General features: G+C 45.1%; 2 protein-coding genes across 2 annotated transcripts in view; both read right to left on the bottom strand.

Moving 5' to 3' along the window:
- Window positions 1-9,109: 9,109 nt before the first annotated feature.
- Window positions 9,110-14,130, bottom strand: opn6b (opsin 6, group member b). The gene is made up of 6 exons (XM_063184123.1): window positions 14,031-14,130; window positions 13,542-13,747; window positions 12,828-12,927; window positions 12,049-12,153; window positions 10,935-11,161; window positions 9,110-9,856 (listed from the first exon to the last, which is right to left on the bottom strand). The coding sequence occupies exons 1-6, from the start codon at window positions 14,128-14,130 to the stop codon at window positions 9,110-9,112; spliced, it is 1,485 nt and encodes a 494-aa protein (XP_063040193.1).
- A 1,144-nt stretch (window positions 14,131-15,274) lies between these two features.
- Window positions 15,275-18,926, bottom strand: part of scfd1 (sec1 family domain containing 1) — a 52,845-nt gene continuing 49,193 nt past the window's right edge. The window contains exons 22-25 of the mRNA XM_063183732.1: window positions 18,768-18,801; window positions 16,866-16,931; window positions 16,500-16,568; window positions 15,275-15,903 (exon numbers count right to left, since the gene is read on the bottom strand). Of these exons, the coding sequence (XP_063039802.1) occupies window positions 15,880-15,903; window positions 16,500-16,568; window positions 16,866-16,931; window positions 18,768-18,801 (193 nt within the window). The 3' untranslated portion in view covers window positions 15,275-15,879. The remainder of the gene's footprint in view (window positions 15,904-16,499; window positions 16,569-16,865; window positions 16,932-18,767; window positions 18,802-18,926) is intronic.

Raw genomic sequence — 18,926 nt, 5'->3', positions numbered from 1 at the left:
ATGGTTGGCGAGAAACTGTTTCAGTTGCATGACAATAACATTTCAGTGTAATTTCCCTAACACATGGAGTTCCCTACCTAATACGTGAAGAACAGTACACCACTGTAGCATGTTGAATGTGAAAACCTGAAACAAAAAACACAAATAAAATACGAGCACATTATCAGTAAAACTGTTAGGCTACCAAGCATATAAAATATGGCTCACCAAGTTCAAGTTCATGCGTTTTACTCAGTGAGACAGATTTGCATTTCAGTGAAGATCAACGACAATGTAGACCTATCTATCCAGTTTCACTCTAATTAACAATCCAAAGTTGTGTAAGCCACCCGCACGACTTGTGGAGAACAATGCGCTTTAGAGCGTTTTGGATACCGTTGGAGAGGTTTCCATATAAATTAATATGATCGAAACTCAAGATCAAGCCGTTCGAAGAAGAAAATAACTCACTGGGCAATACATCCATCTATTCGTTCAAGCCCCGACTCACCAGAGACACCTGCACCTCGCTGTAACCCGATACCCTCCCCTTATTTCTGGAATCTGGAATAGCATCAGCCCGCACGGGAAGCGAGCAAATTGGACAATGCAGGTAAAATAAACCAGAAAGGAGCACCCATAATGGGGAAAAACAATTCTATAGCTTACTGATAGCAGATGAGACAGATGCGCCTTCTCTTGGGGACCCCTGGCAGTTCACTCAGACTGGGGGGAAAGATTTGTTTTCCTTCTGTGATTCACTAATACTAAAAAATGGCAATGGTGGAAACCGGAGTGATATTCCGTTTGGTCCTGGCGTTCCTGGGATTTGTGGGCTGCAGGGAAGCGCGCCCGTGCCTTTAAATAAGGACCCCACACATCCTATTGAGTCCCCGTGGCAACGTCAGCAGAGGCGGGCCCCGCTGGCGCGCCGGCCCGTGAGGATGTTGCGAAGCTGGCTTCAAGAGCCCATTATTCAACAGGTCAGATATGCACTGATGCACACACACACACACACACACACACACACACACACACACACACTCAGTACATATTCTGGTAAAACTCTACAGCCTAGCTCTTATGCGTTATGAAGTTTTGTGTGGAAGAATTTGAATAAGGATGCTACTTTAACGCCAATAACTAGGCCTCCCCATCATTGAGCTATAGGGTAGCCTAATTAAAATAGGCCTATACACACTCCACGCTGGACTGTGATGTAGTGTAATTTACAGTTATGTACTATAAAAACTTTTTTGGTTAATGTTTTCACCTTTCATAATCTGTTATAATATATTTTATGAACTCCCAATTCGTCATTCTCCTGCCTCCCCATTTAATCAGCAACCGGTGCCGCGGGTGCCGAGATGACGAGGCAAATCCAGCCTCTCTTTCAAATAACAACGCCAAGCCCAAGGCACCCTTCAGCGGAGGAGAATCGCGCTTACATAATAGTCTGTGCGGAGGAGATGTATCACAGAGGGATCAAGTGAACTTCATCATCCGCTAAAGAAGGACGAACCATATTCCAGGAGTACAGACGAGCGCCTTTAGTTAACTAGCATTGGCTGCCTGTATGAATGGATGTTGACTCGCCACTGGCGTCCTGCAACTCGGCGTTGTTTACCGTGGCAGTCTCTGACGAGAGCTTCTGTACGCCGCTGATTAAGTTGCACGTTTCTGTTGGCTGTTCTTTCTTGAGCCACAGTTGCGGGGCTCCTCGAGCGCACCCCTGTTGCTGCCCACACGGGCAAAGCCAGCGACACCCGAGAAGAATGTTTTGGTCCCGTGGTGAGGAACAGCCACCTCATTGTGGTCACTTTGGGCGCCATGTCTAATTGACGCTGATAATTGTTATTTTTTGGTGGGCAAGAAGCTCATGGCGAGGAGAGGCCAGATCCTGCGAAGGGAGTTTTGGATGATGTGAAGAAAAAAATGTAGAATAACAGAAGCCTGAATGACTGAAACAACAACACTCACTGTCCTCTTGGTCTTTGTGTGCTATGTCTATGTGTGTGTATCTTGGCACACGCTAGATGCTTTGATCACCATCCTCCTGAAGCCCCCAACCCAACCAACCCACCACTGCATAGCAAAGCATATTTTCGTATGGGGGATGGGGCTTCCAGATAATTCTTATTTCAGCAACATTATTAATACAGATAGTAATAATAACAGAACCCCTCCTTGTGTCTGGCCGGGAAAAGGAGGAGGCTTCTCTCCCTGGATTGTTTTTCTTTTTGTTTTATTTGCATCCTTTTTCTTTTCTTGGAGGTGGAGTGAGGTTGATCTTGATGAGGTAGGCTCTGAGAGGGCAGGTGATTATCACAAGGGAAAGCTGGCACGTGGAGAGAGAGAGAGAGAGAGAGAGAGAGAGAGAGAGAGAGAGAGAGAGAGCGAGCAACAGGCAGATTGAATATGTGGCGATGTGGGGTGTAAGGACTTTTGTGTGCATGTGTGTTACTGTAAGTGTGTCTGTGTGTGTGTAGGATGACGAGGAAAACGGTGAGCTGAGTAGATGTGACACCCACCCTCCCCTCCTGGTCCAAATAGACACACACCCCTGGCCTGCCCTGTCCCTCCTCACGTTTCTCCCCATGTGAACGGAGCGGGGAGGCCAAGTGAGTGTCTTAGGATTCGGAAGCGTGGAGGAGACCAAATATGTACACGCTGCCTGTCTGTCTCGCTCTGTCTCTCCCACACGTGGGCACACACATGGTAAGCACACACAAGCCCCATCACACACCCACACATGCACAAAGGATGGCAGAGTGCTCCCTTCATCAAGACCAAGGGCAGGAAGAGGAAGATTGTCTCCTCTCCTCTCCAGACAGACAAACAGGCACAGAAGTAATAGATAGATAGCGTATGTACAGTTTGTTAGTGTTTAAATTAAATTAAATTGCTTTCCCCTTCCTAACCTGAGCCCATTTTCTCTCTCTCTCTCTCTCTCTCTCTCTCTCTCTCTCTCTCTCTCTCTCTCTCTCTCTCTCTCTCTCTCTCTCTCTCTCACACACACACACAGACACGCATGTAAGTGCACATACACACATAAGAGGGCACATACACAAACACATTCTTGCTTTTGGGGCCCTCCCAGGTGAAAAAGTGGTTCAATTTAGTACAATAAAAGCATGACTGAAGTGTACTTAGCATGTTAAAAGTGCACTCGTGCTTTTTGTGGTAGGAAAAGTGTGTTTACAATATGCTTATTTTAAGTGTGCTTAAAATTAGATGTAATTAAGTTGCTCTCAAAGAAAGTACACTTAGCGAACCATACTTCAAGTGGACTTCAAAGATATTTGGCTAAAGTGTATTTAGAGGATTATACTAATAGTGTTCTAATAGTGAACTTACTAAAAGTGTATTTTTTAATAACATATTGCAATTGTACTTTTTAAAAGTGCAATATGATTACACTTCACCCAAATGTCTTTGAAGTGTGATTTTCTATAGTGCGCTTTAAAGTAAATCGCTTTAACATATTGCAAGTACACTTTTTCTAAGTGCACCATGATTGTACTTCACCCAAATATCTTCAAAGTGTGCTTACACAAAGTGCATTTACCCATCATGCATCATCATACATGTCCCATCATGCAATGCACTTCTTGGAGCTAAATTTCTCAAACAGAAAGCCATTTATCCTGAAGGAATATTTTTGGTTTGCATGAAAATATTACTCATTGTTATATTCTGTGTTTATTGAAGGAGTTTTAACATTTTAAAGTGGTACACAAAAAATGACCATGTTCCCACCGTCATTATGATGGTCACGTATATGTTTTGGTGTATATAGGCTCACACTTCCCACGTTATCATGGTGGGAGGTAAGTTGGAACTAGTTGTTCAAACAAAGAATAGGGGGTCAACATAAGTGATCAATTCAAGTGATCAGCTGCAGGTTTGTTGATCAAGATGGAAATTAAGTGAAATATGTATCTGAAATCTCTGTAACAATGCAATGATTGTAATTGTCAGTCGAGCTAGGCATGCATACTGTATCACTACTGTGACATGTGGCTGTGTGTAATGTACAAGCTCTGAGGACCAGCATGGATTGTAGTATTAGATTTATATTATTTCATGTACTTGGGAATGTACTGTAAATATACTTCAAGCATACCTGTTACATATTTACAATACTTAATATGATATACTTTTTATAGACTTAAAATGTTCCAATGTAGTCCAAAGAAGCATGAAGTTAATATACTTTTATTGAACTTCTAGTAACAATAAAATGTTATAGAAGTGTACTCAAGCATACTCTTAATGCCATACGAATGCATGAGAAGCGTGTTTGAAGTATACTTTCAAAAGTATGCTTGTAGTGCACTTAAAGTTTTCCAAAAGCGGTGCCAATTTAGCATCCTCAGTGTGCTGCAAGTGTGCTGAAGTACTGCTTTAGTAGTGCTTCAGCGCACTAATAGTGCAATGAAGCGCACTTTAAATCGCAGAAAATAGTACACTTTGTACTAAGTACGGTAAAAAAGTACACTTAAAGTATATGGGTTTTTCACCTGGGCTCTCATTGGCTCACTGGTCCATTCATAGTAACCCCAACTAACCCCAACCCTAACTATGGAATGCTAAATTGAGATCATTAGTCCCTAACCTTCCAGACAGAAAAGGTTTTGGCGATTTTAGTTTTACCTGTAACAACAAAGTGACCAGATACAGTAAACACTGTTCGTGGGACCCTCAAAACACTTTCCAGGTTTCGACCCTAGAAAGACACGCACGCACGCATGCACGCACAGACACACACATACACACACCTTTGGCCCGGAGGCACCTTTCACTTCCTGCCTTTTTTTGTGAAACATTTTTGTGCAAACACTGGCTGCGACCCCTCGCTGGGTGGAATAGCTACACCCCCCGCACGATTAATCCTTTGTCCAAAAGAGTAATCTGGCAACCAGTGTGTTCTTCTTGATGAGTGCATATGTTATGTCACACACGTGTGTGTGTGTGTGTGTGTGTGTGAGAGAGAGAGAGAGAGAGAGAGAGAGAGAGAGAGAGAGAGAGTGTGTGTGTGTGTGTGTGTGTGTGTGTGTGTGTGTGTGTGTGCGTGCGTGCGTGCGTGCGTGCGTGCGTGTGTGTGTGTGTGTGTGTGTGTGTGTGTGTGTGTGTGTGTGTGTGTGTGTGTGTGTGTGCCCTGGTTGCCAGGAGGGTCAGTGGCAGAGGACCTCCTAGTGTGTAATTGTCTGCCTGTCCGGCCTCATTACATGGCCATCCAAATTCCAGCAAACTCCACTCTATGTCCCGGAAGCTGAATTATACCACAAGTGTTTTCCTATTTGTGGCAAAGGAGTAGTGTACACACGTGTGTGATAAAATTAGCGTTTTTTGTTAAAGTTGAATGATTAACTTGTTTCAAGCTTGGACAATTTAACCTCCTGTGCAGAAAGTACAGAGACCACCATAGTTACAGTCACAGTCACACGGCTTTGGTTTGTCATTCCTTTCTCCTCTCCTTTCTCTATGATGTTCAGTCTCTGGAATACCAAAACAAAACAAAACCATCTTTTAATCTTTCCTAATGGCTTCACTGAAGGATGTAATCACTTGTTTGGGGCATGAAATGGCTTGGGCATTTTGACATAGGCCAGCCCCTCTCCCTCACCTCCTCAGCTCAGTTCACTGTATTAAGGATGCACCATGGTTCGCCCAATCTAAATTGTGGGCCCGGTCACTAACATAAACATTGCACCCTACCCCCATCCCAAAGAAATACCCAGAAAACAAAAAGTATCGGATCCAGAGGATTGTCAGCCCACCGGGAAAATGCCCTGTATGTAGATGACCAAGCAAGCCCTGCTTCTTTGCTTTGAAACTAGGCTTTCTTTTTTTAAGCGCAGGCCTATCTGGCTCTGGCTACAGCCAATGTTATTGTTGAAGAAAATCCCCCCGACTTGCTTTCCTGGATCCCTGTGGCTGGCAGACATTTTGGAAAGGAATTAACACTGAATACTATTATGCTAACAGTAGGCCCTGGAGAAGCCAGATCAACCTGATTAAATGCAAATGATGAAGACTGATAATAATGAATGGGTGGTTGGAAAAATACATTGGTAAGGAAAGTGTAAGAGAAACAGTCAGAGAGACAAGTGGCTCTGTTTACTGCTTAAATGCAATAGGAAAGTAATAATGAATGGTTTAAGGATGAGGAAGATGGCGGTAAGGAAAATAACAGAGAGAAAACTCCTCAAATGGGGTAGACACTGAATTAGGATAGGATAAATCAATAATTCTGAAATATTTCTTTGATCAACCCATCGTTGCCTAGGGCACCTGCAAAACCGTCTGCTAAATGCCTGAGCCCTTTTCATTAGTTCACTCTCTGAAATTTGGATTAACCCATTGATGCATGATGTTGCGTTGCGCAACATTGGCCCTGGCGCCCGGAGCTGCATTACGCAACATTCAGGCTTATGAGATTTGAGACAATTTTATTAAAAATCTCTGTTTGTTTGAGATGAATGAACACATTCTAATGAAAGATGAGGGTCTTAGCGTTTAAATGCAAATCAGTGCATATTTTTATGTGCTCCAGAAGCTGAGATATTTAGGTTTTTATAGGCTGAGGGCAGGTTTTCTTAAAAAGTGCGCAGGCATTCAGCACTTTTTTTTGCAGGTGCCTTAGGCGTCAATGGGTTAAGCATGTATGCATACATCTTCATTCTCACTGGAGAACGGACTTCTCGTGATTGTGCCGCTCTTGCAGGAGAGTGGCTGTCCACGCGGTGGACTGATCATCAAAGTGCTTCACGGGGTCTGCAGGGACCACTGCACTCAAGAAGCTGAGATAGATTACGTGGCGTATTAGGCAAGATCACTGGCCGTGGTGCTGAAGTACTGCCACGGCCTAGAAATGTCTATGTAGCAAACATTCTCGAGCTCGGGAGTACAGGGGTGCATTTCTGGACAGCGTAGTTGCTAACTATGTCAGCTACTTTGTTGGTTGCAATGCAATTTCCCATTGGCAACTACTGAAGTTGTGAACTGCTAACAACTACGCTTTCCAGAAATGCACCCCTGGGCATGAGAGCCCGGGCAGTATCTGTGCCCGCAGATATGTGCTAACTCTGAGCGGACACCCCCCAGCAGATGATGGTTAGAGAGCAATGGAGCGAGGTGAACTGGAAGGAAGCTAAGGCAAGACACCTGACGAATCGATCGAACAGCGGCGGAGGGGAGGCAAAAGGGGAGGTGGTGGGTGCGAGCGAGAAAGAACATTTCTGACTGGAGATAAGTGAGCGGAGAATAAATACTGTATAGTTAATTAAGAGGCGTTCCAAATTCCAGTGCGCTGAAATTCCACCAAATGGCAGCAGAGCGTAGAATGAGATGCAGCTGGTTAAATAGGCATGCCTATCTTTTCGCGCAGAATTCAGGCGAATGACAGTTGAGTGGAGAACAGAATGCAAGTGGTAAATTAGGTATACCAAATTTCATTCCGCTTCTCTCGAACTTTCGTTTTTTTTAACAAAACATGCATTTGGGAAAAGAAGCACATAAAACATGATATCAATTGCATTTAAAAGACACTCATCTTGCGTTGGAATGTGTTCATATAACTCTAACATACCAACATTTTGAATTAAAAATCTGAAATCTCATGAGCCTGAATGCTGCGTCCATGCCACTTCAGGCGTCTGGGTCAATGTTGCGCTACGCAGCATCCAGCATCAATGGGTTGAGGAAGTTGTGTTTGCTCATAATTAGTCTTCCAAGCAAGCCCTAGAGGGAGATTAGAGGTCCTGTCTATGGCATTGTTTGTCCTCTTCATCCCTCTCTTTCTCTCTTCATCCCTCCATCTCACTCTGTCATTTTTTTGTTTAAAAACAAAAGAGGACGTTCAAGGACAGTTGATTCACAGCCATGCTCTTGTCCAAAGCTGACCCTTGGATTCACTTCAAGGCAAGCGCAATGTCCAGTTGTCATCACATTCTTTTTAAAAAGTGCGTTTTTAAAGTTTGCACGTACGGTAAATAAGCACAAGGGAGAGACTGAGAAAACATCTGAGACATTTGTTGTCAAAATAGAGAGTTCATGAGAACTGTCAACCCTGAAGGCTTGTTTAGACTCACTCAACATTTTGATAGGCTATAGCATATACAGTCCATCTTGATGAAATGAAACGCCATTGCACAAGATATCTGGAGTCCCACACTTCTCTTCTTTGATAGATAACTTGTGTTGCATTTCCCCTGCACTGGTGTGTTTTTCTCTGCACTTGTGTGGGGGAAGGGTGGGGGTGCAGGGGATGCTTTTCAGACTCGGATCAATAAACTGATCGTTCATTAAAAAAACACTTTAATCATTAACTTATTACACTGACGACAGACATCTTCTCACCCACCTAAATACAAAGTATATGGAAGAGAAAATTGTGCCACAGCCAACACTGCATTGCAACTGTTCATGAAGACACGTGATTTTTGCATTACATGACTTGACATGACACGACTTTTGCATTACATGACCTTGTATATTCATTGTTATGGAATCCTCAAGTTTTTATATATATTTAAGGGCTTTTATGCCTTCATTTTTGACAGGACAGTCTGAGAGACGGGGTGGGATTGGGAAATGACCCTGGTCGGACTCGAATCGGGGTCCCCGCGGGCATGCAAGCCCTAATGTGGGGGGCTTAGCGCGCTGCGCCACAGTGCCCCCGGAATCCTCAAGTTTAAAGAAAAAAACAACTTAGTATTCCCTTAAACACCCACAATAAGCAGAGGTGTCAAAAGTAAAAGTAAAAGTACATTTGTGATGTAATTACAACACTAGCACATGACATTACATAGATGTTACACCATTTACTCCATTGTACCTAATGAGATAGATAGACTGTGTTGTTACTGAAAACACTGAAAACCTAACAAGGACCCACCACAAACTTGATCCAACCAGTGCAGAGTTAGTTGATCATAAGACAAGTGCATGGGTCTACTGGTTACTCAGATAAGTAACTTGTGTTGGAAGGAAACTGTGTTTCTTTTTTTTTTACTTTTACTTTTACTTTTGACACCTCTGACAATAATTATAGTAAGAAATACATGTACATAGATCTTTGCATCATCATCATCATCATCATCTAAATCACATACAGCCAATGTCCTCAGAGGCGTCCACTGTTGCTCTGCCTGCGGATGAATCCTCTCTGTGGCTGTGTGTGTGAGTGTGGGTGGGTGTATGGCAGTGAGTACATTTGTGAATATGTGTGTGAGTAGGTGTGTGGGGCAGGGGCGCTGTATGTAACCAGGGGGCTTCGCAGGCAGTCCGTCTCCTCCCGCTGCTCCTCCTCCTCCTCTTGCTGCCCCTCCTCATCTCCCCCCGTCACTTTACGAACCCGGTCCTCCCTCTCTCCTCCCACGCCCGCCTCCCGCTTCACCAGGGGCACATTGGAGCCGGTGGAGCTTCGGCCCGTCTCCACCCCGGAGTCCACCCCCAGCCTCCTCACCCTGCCCTCCTCCTCGGGGATGGGCTCCTTGAAGCGGTCCAGGTTGATGAGCACCGCGTTGGGAGTCAGACCACCGCCAGACTGGGAATCCTTGGAAGATGACTCCAGTATCCCTGGAGCACCACCACCGGCGGCGGTGTAAGGGGAGGGACAGTGCAGCTGCAGCCCAGCGCCGGGCCTCCATCGCGGGCAGCGGTGCAGGGGGAAGAGCTCGCGCAGGTCGGCGCGGAACTTGGCGCTCAGGCCCATGTAGATGAAGGGGTTGTAGAAGCTGGCCGACTTGGCGAACAGCGCCGCCACCAGGCCGTTGAGGGGCGGCACGTTGTGGCCCAGCGCCGACCACATGGAGATGACCGCGTAGGGAGACCAGGCCAGCAGGAAGGCAGCACACACCAGCAGAGAGACCTGTGGAGAGAGAGACAGAAGAGAGGGAGAACGGGAGAGGAGGATGGCGGGAGAGAGAGGAAAGAGGTAGGAAGGGGGAGGAAAAGGGAGATGGATAAAGACAGAGATGATGGGAGGAAAAAGGAAAAGGGCAGAAGCAGTGGCACTCCAACCCCCTCCGACCGATGCCACCCCGGTTTATAACATGTTAATAACACCAATAGTACTAGTATCAGTAATAACATGGTTATAACATGTTAGTAACTTATCAGGTGCCCTGCTGCCAGTGTCAATCAATCAATCATGTTTACATTTGCATGACAGTTTACTGAAGTATGGACGTGTACTTTTGAAGTATGTACATGGTACATTATTGTCATTGCATTCATGTGCACTTACAGTAAGAGGGATGCCCAGAGGAGTCCAGAAGAATGTCCAGAACAGCACTAAGTGTTAACAAAGAGGAATCTGAAGAATGCAGGCCTTTTAAAGCTCTTTTCTGAAGTCCTTTTTTGGGCAGGCGTGTTAATTAAAGGAGATTCGTGGGATCATCCATGTTACAAAGCAAAACTCCCGCTCACTGTCCACATTTGCAACACTTTAATTGTGATGTCTCGGTGTACAAAATCAACTTCCTGTCACGTTGTTAGGTCACTTCATATTTCAATTACAGTGAACTGTACTAGCTTTTACCTGGGAACACATGGAATGGTGTGGTTTACAGACTACTAGAGAGAGATTAAGAGCCTGTGTGTGCAGTGTGTGTGTGTGTGTGAGTATGTATGTGTGTGCGTGTGTGTGTGTGTGTGTGCGTGTGTATGTGTGTGTGCGTGTGTGCGTGTTTGTGTGTACAGTGTGTGTGTGTGTGTGTACAGTGTCTGTGTGTGTGTGTGTGTGTGTGTGTACAGTGTGTGTGTGTGTGTGTACAGTGTGTGTGTGTGTGTGTGTGTGTGTGTGTGTGTGTACAGTGTGTGTGTGTGTGTACAGTGTGTGTGTGTGTGTGTGTGTACAGTGTCTGTGTGTGTGTGTACAGTGTGTGTGTGTGTGTGTGTGTGTGTGTGTGTGTGTGTGTGTGTGTGTGTGTGTGTGTCCACCACACCTGAGTGATGCCCCTCTCTATCTTCCTCTGCCTCTCGCTGAGCTCGGGACCCAGCTCGCCGCTCCGAAGGCTGGCGTTGACGGTGCGCATGATGGACACGTAGGTGAAGACGATGATGGCCACCGGCAGGAAGAAGTTGAAGAGGAAGATGAGGATGACGTAGAGCCTGTAGGCCACCGAGAAGCGGGCCTGGACCCAGTCGATCTCACACGTGCCGTACCTGCGCACTGCGGAGGAGAGGAGAGGAGAGGAGAGGAAAGGAGAGCACAGGAGAGGAGAGGAGAGGAGAGAGGAATACTGTTCATGCTTGCGTGTTGGTCAGTGCATAAATTTTGAGGGAGGAAACCAACGCACACCAGAGGTTTCGAGGTGCAGGTAGCGGGTGCAGGATCAATTTAGTAGAAGAAGGTACCGCACACTCTTGTCCATCGTGCTGCAATTGATTGAATATTCAATAAATTGCAGCACGATGGACTGTGTTGGTCAGTGTTGCCAGATTGGGTGGTTTAGGATGGCCTGCAGGTTAAAAAAAGGCTATTAGGTGGGTTTTTCTGTAAATTTATGGCCATAGAAATCAATAGAATTTGATTCAATTTGGGCAGGATTTAGTGCCCCCATTCAGTTCTGGAGCATTTTATGGACTGAAAGTCATCAGCCATATCTGGCAACCTTGGTGACAACCAAAAAGAATATTTAAATCAGACTTGGAGCGGTCAGCTGTAGCGGCATGAGGACTGATACCACTACATTGAGGTGGAGGACGAGGACCAGGCCCAAATACTCAACAATCTACTGGGCAAATGCCCTATATGCCTTATGGCCAATCCAGCCATGGACAGAGGATTACGAAGGTTCTTCCTCCAAACAGTGCTGTCGGCATCCATTACACGCACATCATCAGAACATATCGAGAAATTCATTTGGTTTTGCTTTGAATTCTAGGTAGTATAGGCAGGGCCGCTGACAGTTTCAACAAAGTCAAAGTCAAGTGAAAGGCGCCCCCCACCTGATGCATACTATGTAATGAGGAGAGGACCCAATTCTGGGCCCCCTTTCTCCCTGGGCCCAGGACAACTGACCCCTTTGTTCGCTTCCCTGGGTATAGGTAGAGTACCTTTGTAGCTTCCCCAGCCCAGCAGTGGAGAGCCGGCCCAGAAGATGGCGTTCGCCCAGATGAGGCCAATCACAATGAAGATGTTCCTCCAGGTGACACGATGGGCTGCAACACCAACAGAATGATGAGGAAAGGAGCGCCTGTGTGTGTGTGTGTGTGTGTGTGTGTGTGTGTGTGTGTGTGTGTGTGTGTGTGTGTGTTTACAAAAGCATTGGCTGTATATGAAGAGAAAACTTATGAACAATACAATGAACACTGAACGACTCTAAACGGTGTAAAGGAAGGCGTACATTTGTGTGACATATTTTTTCTCATTTCTAAGTTTTGCTCATATTATTGATATGTTGGATATATCAATAAAATGTTCAGTATGATTTATCATAAACACCTGACCCCACATTTTCTTCATTGATAACCACCAGATTCAAAATCTTTTCCAGCAGTTGAGGAGGGAGAAGAGAGGCGAGGACTGGAGAAAGACCTGAGGCATGATCCTGAACAGGGCTGGTCTGAGATCACAAAGGGCATGGGTATTTTTGCACAACCCCCTCTAAATGATTAAGACAGTGCAAAAAAACAACAGCTTTGGCTTGAACGCTGTCGCCCCAACGGGAAATGCCCTGTATACCAGATTACCTGTCCAGGCCTGACCCTGATTGCCCTCACCCCACACACCTGGACTTGACAGGGCATGGTTGGGCCCATAGATGACGGGGGGTGGGGGGGGTGGGGTGGAGTGAGGGCAGACCTGTGTTGGCACAGAGAGCAGCATACCATACCGAGCTGAGGCTGGCACCCTTTGATGTAGCGCACGATACTGATGGCCGTCAGCGTATTGATACTGATGAGGCCGAAGAGCAGGATTAGGAAGCCATCCACCTGGCACAATGGAGAGAGAGAGAGAGAGAGAGAGAGAGAGAGAGAGAGAGAGAGAGAGAGAGAGAGAGAGAGAGAGAGAGAGAGGGAGAAAGAGAGAGAAAGAGGGAGAGAGGGAGAGAGAGAAAGAGAAAGCGAGAGAGAGAGAGACAGACAGAGAACGAGAGGGCGGAAAATAAAAAGGACTGCTGAAATTAGGAGGGCTTAAAGCTGCACATCACCTTGCTATGACTCTGAAGTTTGTGCCAGTGCCAGTCAGGCCGGATATGTAAGAGGGAAGGAAGTGGGCTTGGAAGAGAATGCTGTGGCTCAATATAGCCTACATCCTAAATCCTTACCTTATTTAGGCCTAGTGCATATCATTTGGACTTCTTCTGTAGTGTGGGTGTATGTGTGTGGCACCTGAGATGACCTCTTCTGTTTTGAACCTTTCCCCCCTCTATTAAGTTTGATTATATTTACATTTATAAGACTTGAGACTTGTAACTGAAAATGGACCATCAACTCTCAAATGAACTCACAAAGAATTCTGTGTCCCAAGATTAACAGGTAAGGTGCAGAATGCAGTGGCAATTATTATTACAATCTACTGTATATCCAGTGATGAATGCGTTTACCTGGCAGGTCCAGAAGGTCTGCAGAAGGTATCCGTCATCCCCGACCATGTTGAACACCTCTACAATTCCACGGGAGTAGCCAAACATGGCAATGCCAGTGTCTGATATGGCCAGGTTGAGAGTGAGAAAGTCCTGGGCTTGCAGTGTGTGCAGCTGCTTGGTCAAGACCAAAATCACCACCCCATTGCCAAGCCAAGACAGCCATCCTATAGACCAAAAACATAATAGCCTACCTCACTCTTGCAATACAAGTTCCTGTTCTTTGTCCATCATGAGGTTCAAAAGCTTTGATGTAGCTTCAAAGAAAAGCTAAGGCTCCTCTCAATCCTCCATCTGTTCGGTAATATATGTGGAGGACTTTACATAGATTGTAAACATACCATACACGTGTACCTATAGCTCCAAATCTACACATACAAGCACCATATAGTTCAAGTCTAGAGGTTACTGATGTTCACACCACAAAGACTGTTGCACAATATGAGTTACCCAGTATCAGTAGGTAAATCCCGATGGCAGCCTCTCCCTCATCTGAGACACGATACACTGTTATGTCCGTTGTCGACAGGTTAACCTCTTGGAGATCCATTTTGTAAGTTCTCTTTTGAGTTCATGTACTATACCATAACAAGAAGCAATATAAATAATACATTCAGGCTCTCCTTTCCTCAACCGTCCACAGGTGCTACTGAAGAAGACAGCGGCCCTAATCTACGACACCTAAGGTAAATAGCCTACGCTTGGACTGGATACATATGCAGTGCACTGAATACAGTGCACGTTAATCCTGTAGCCTAATCCTGTTAAGTCACCAGGCCACCAGACGGAAAGGTCTCTATAACTGAGTGGGATGAGAGAGAGTACTGTAGGCTACGGGTCAGGCATCAGGCTTCCCCTCGATCACTTCGACATCTTCTCACTGGGTCAAGACTAGGTCAAATCGACTGACTGGCAATACTCATAGGTTCCGGATTAAGGGGGACAGACCTTTTTGACCCCACAAAGTTTAAAGGTGGGGTTGCAGGTTAACCATTTTAAGAAAATGTACTATTATGACATCACGTTGGGGGTTCCGCAGGCTCATAGGAGTCTATGTAGAACCTTAGAATCCTGGGGGAGTTCCCCCAACGTGATGTCATACCTGCAACCCCACCTTTAAGATGGAGGGGGGAAACACTAGCCTGGTTCTCACGCAGACCCTTTGTGCTTCATGCATCTTCGTTAAACTTCGTGAGCTCGCGCGAGGGTCTGGAAATCTTAGACGAGCCTGAACGGAATAAGATTTCACAGCCTGTCCAATCAGCATCGCAGAGCGGGATCGCGGGGCAGGGTATATACAAGTCAGTGGTTGATCAGTACCTGATTAAAAAACAAGTCACGTGAATTCTCCAATCAGGTTTGAGTTGTTTTGAACTCACCTGTGCCTTTCCAGAGCTAAGTAATTGACAATGTTCCAGATGGTTGGTAACAACCATCGTGTGAGAACCAGGTTAGGAAAACACCCCAATAATATTGAAAAGGTTGATAGTTGATTTCTGTCTGCCTGTGCACATAGGCTACCCTAGGGCACCCTGACCCCTGAGCATGAAGGTTGAAACGCGTCGGCCAATCCTTTGTTGCCTTGATGAAAGTAAAAATAATGAAACCGGAGTGCCACACAAGAGTGCCTTGCAGCCCTTCCTTTTTTGGGAGGTATTATAATGTAATATTATTTAAGACACAGAGATTTATTTTCACTTTTAGTTGTTAATCTTTATTTATTTATTGTTAGAGTGTAGCATCTGAGTAAGACAAAAAAACATTACAGTATCGTAAACATTATAAAATACATGGAATATGAGAGTTGAGAGATACATGTGAGGAGCTGCTGGGCTGGGTCAGATCACCAAGATCCCAGGGCTGGGCTGCCCATCTGACATAGCGGGCATTTCCTGGTGGCCCCTGCACCTTCGTGGGCCCCTATTTTCAGAAATTATTATTCTAATTATTATTTTTTTTCCACATTTCTGAAAATAGGGGCCCACGAGCAGCGTGGAACTTACTCACTGGTGGGCCCTGCACCCTCGTGGGCCCCTATTTTCAGAAATTATTATTCTAATTATTTTTTTTTTACATTTCTGAAAATAGGGGCCCACGAGGGTACAGGGCCCACCAGTGAGTAAGTTCCACGCTGCTAATTATGAGGGGCCCTCTTTAAGCCAGAAGTGCCCGGGTCATATTTCTCCCCCAGGCCAGCCCTGCAAGATACTGATTGGGTTGCTGTAAGTAGAAAGAAAAGAGCAGGAGGAAGAGGAGGAGTTGAAGAGGAGAGTGGGGATCTTCCAATCACAGTCGGTTATCATTTCTGTCCAAGCTGAGACAGCTGGGGGGGAAAAAAAGACAGAGACAAGTTAAGAAAGCATTGTATTCTGTGACGACTTCACATACTGTACACACAGACTTCTGTAGTGGTAAGTTATTTAAAGTTACGTTATAGCCCAGAAATGATCATTGCCATGTAATTTTAACCATAACAGAGTTTATGCATCATACATTATTTTAATTATCATACATCAAGCTAAAATCACAGAATCTGAAGTAACTTGGTAATTCAAAATAGTTGAGGCTGACTAGGTACTATACATAGTATGCACACAACACAGCACAACTTCAGTAGAACGCAAAACAACATTCAGTAGTACGTAAAACAACGTTCAGTGTTTGGTTATACATCTTAAGACAACGTGTCCCAAAAACAATTTCTGGACATCTGGATGGAGTGAGGAAAAGTAACAACAATAAGCTGGTCAGGGAATGTGGACACAAACACTTAGCTGTGTCCAACGCAAACACACTCGACTCTCAATACTCACACTCAATCACAACAACCAATGCGCATGCGCACGCGCACACACACACACACACACGCACACGCACGCAACACAACACACTTCATGTAGTCAGTTAAGGTGAGTGTACCTGCTTGAGGAATTGAGGAGCATTGAAGAGCTCACTGCAGCCATAGAAGACCCGCTTGCCTTGTTTGGCCTACACACACGGACACGCACGCACACAGACACACACACACACACACACACACACACACGGACATGCACACACGCACGCACATAGACACACGTGGACACTCACACACGCACACACACGGACAAACACGCGGAAACATGCGCGCACACACACACAAACACACACACACACACGCACGCACACACGCACACACACACACACACGGAGAGAGAACATATGAGCTTTACCTCTCACTAGGTCTGTAGGACAAACAAACAAAGCAGGTGTATATTTAGGTGCGTGGGATGAAGAGTGACCTACCTTTGTGTAGTCCACGAGGTTTTGATACTCAATGTAGTTACCGCCGCCCACCACAAAGACAATGGCCTAAAGACAACACAATGAGACATTTCATTGGCATGCTAATTACAGGTAAGTAACACAGTACAAAATTTCACCAAAACACTCATCACTAATTCAGTTAAACTTCCAATTCTTTATTTATCCTCAGTCTGTTTTGTTATATACAATACCATGCACTTGTCTGACATAAATAAACAGTAAAATAGGCCCACCAGTAAAACCAAATTAAGCAACCAATCAACTAAACAATACAAATATACAAATAACAAAATGTATTTCTTGCGTAGTGCAAACAAGTTATACTTTGTTTCCAAAAAGGTGTCTACCAACTACAAAAACAATGCAGTTAGGGTATTTTGAAACTGAATGGTCGATTGAAGTTAACAACACGTTGAACTATTAAAAGAGTGTTCTGAATGGCATTTATTCAGTCAAACTTTATTAGAGCTTATCCTCAAAAAAAATCTTAATTTTGTTACGCAAGCTCTTTCTAAGTAATCACAACCATTGAAGCTCAATTTTAATCCACTTTACATCAGTGCAGTTAAACACCTCTGGCTCTACCCCTGGCTTTTGGTGGACTGCTATATAATCCTGACAGGTGTGAGTGGGAGGGCGTGAGTTGAGGGTCTGATGTCTCTGTGTGTGAGAGTCATGATGGCAAATCACTGACACTCTGGAGAGTCCCTCTAATCCAGATTTAAGCAGCGGTCTGAGGGCCAGGCCAATCGCCATGGGAATGCAGCTTAGAGCTAGTTTGTTGGCACTCTCCAGAGTCCAGAAGGTTCCCACATCAACACTTTGTCTTAACACTTGGAAACTAACACACACTCACACTTTCATCCTCTCTCTTTCTTTCTCTCTCTCTCTCTCTCACACACACACACACTCTCTCTCTCCCTCTCTCCCTCTCTCTAACACACTAACATACTAACACTCACACACACACACACACACACACACACACACACACACAATAAATATAACTAGTAAGTACTAAGTACTAAGCACACACACACACACACACACACACACACACACACACACACACACACACACACACACACACACACACACACACACACACACACACACACACACACACACACACACACACCTCTATCGCATCCACATATATCCACAGACACTCACACACACAGTTCCATTCTCATTTACTGGTAGTCAATATTCTCCAGACAAGGCAACACTTTCATGAGCAAAACACTCTGTTGTTGCCAAAGCAGAAACACCCAACAGTGAACACGATGCCTCATTTTTCAGAGCAAGACAGCGGCTATATATCTACATGGCCAACATGTTGTAGATTTTGCGTTGGCTAGGCACTGTAATGGCAACGTGTGTAGGGTTTCCTCCACATTTCATCCGCCTTGCTGAACCCCTCCCAGCCCTACTACACTCCCTACTGCTGCATCGACTTCGATTTGAGAAAAGAGACCAGTTTACAGTGGGATCCACTTAGGTTTTGCCTGAGGAAGATCCCTCTGTTGGATCGAAACGTTACCATATGTTTAAATGAAATAAAGTATTTTTGGAGTTAATACACAGTGTGCAGACCGATTCATCACACTATCCACTTAGGTTTTGCCATTCCATGTGCATAGCATGGCATTTCCATGAAACTTCCAAGTTGTTAATGTGTGGGGAAGTAATAGAGATTGCCTGGACCTTGCAAGGAGCAACCATTGTGCAGCCAAGAACACACGGTCCAAAATCAGTGGCTCCTACTGTAAATTTGAGGAAATTGTCCAAACATTCGTCATTTTAGTAGCACACGTAAAATGCAGAAAAACAACACGGATAGGTGACGCATTAACACAAGGTGCACACAGAACAACTTACCTCCTGAAATGGGTTCTTGTTTCTTGGAATGGAACTGTGTGTGAGATCAAGGAGAGAGAGAGAGAGAGAGAGAGAGAGAGAGAGAGAGAGAGAGAGAGAGAGAGAGAGAGAGAGAGAGAGAGAGAGAGAGAGAGAGAGAGAGAGAGAGACAGAGAGAGA

This window comes from Engraulis encrasicolus, chromosome 19 (genome assembly GCF_034702125.1).
Source record: "Engraulis encrasicolus isolate BLACKSEA-1 chromosome 19, IST_EnEncr_1.0, whole genome shotgun sequence".
In the NCBI taxonomy this organism is placed as follows: domain Eukaryota; kingdom Metazoa; phylum Chordata; class Actinopteri; order Clupeiformes; family Engraulidae; genus Engraulis; species Engraulis encrasicolus.
Note: the sequence above shows the minus strand (reverse complement) of the source record. Positions and strands in the feature narration are given on the sequence as shown.

Bases quoted from the DNA above. Each gene is read 5' to 3' on its own strand.
- opn6b (XM_063184123.1), bottom strand. From the start codon at position 14,130: ATGGATCTCCAAGAGGTTAACCTGTCGACAACGGACATAACAGTGTAT. The intron at 12,154-12,827 runs GTATGGTATGCT...TTGGTGTTGCAG, and splicing joins AGGGTGCCAGCCTCAGCTCG to CCCATCGTGTCACCTGGAGG. The intron at 11,162-12,048 runs GTACTCTACCTA...TCTCCTCCGCAG, and splicing joins GGGCTGGGGAAGCTACAAAG to TGCGCAGGTACGGCACGTGT.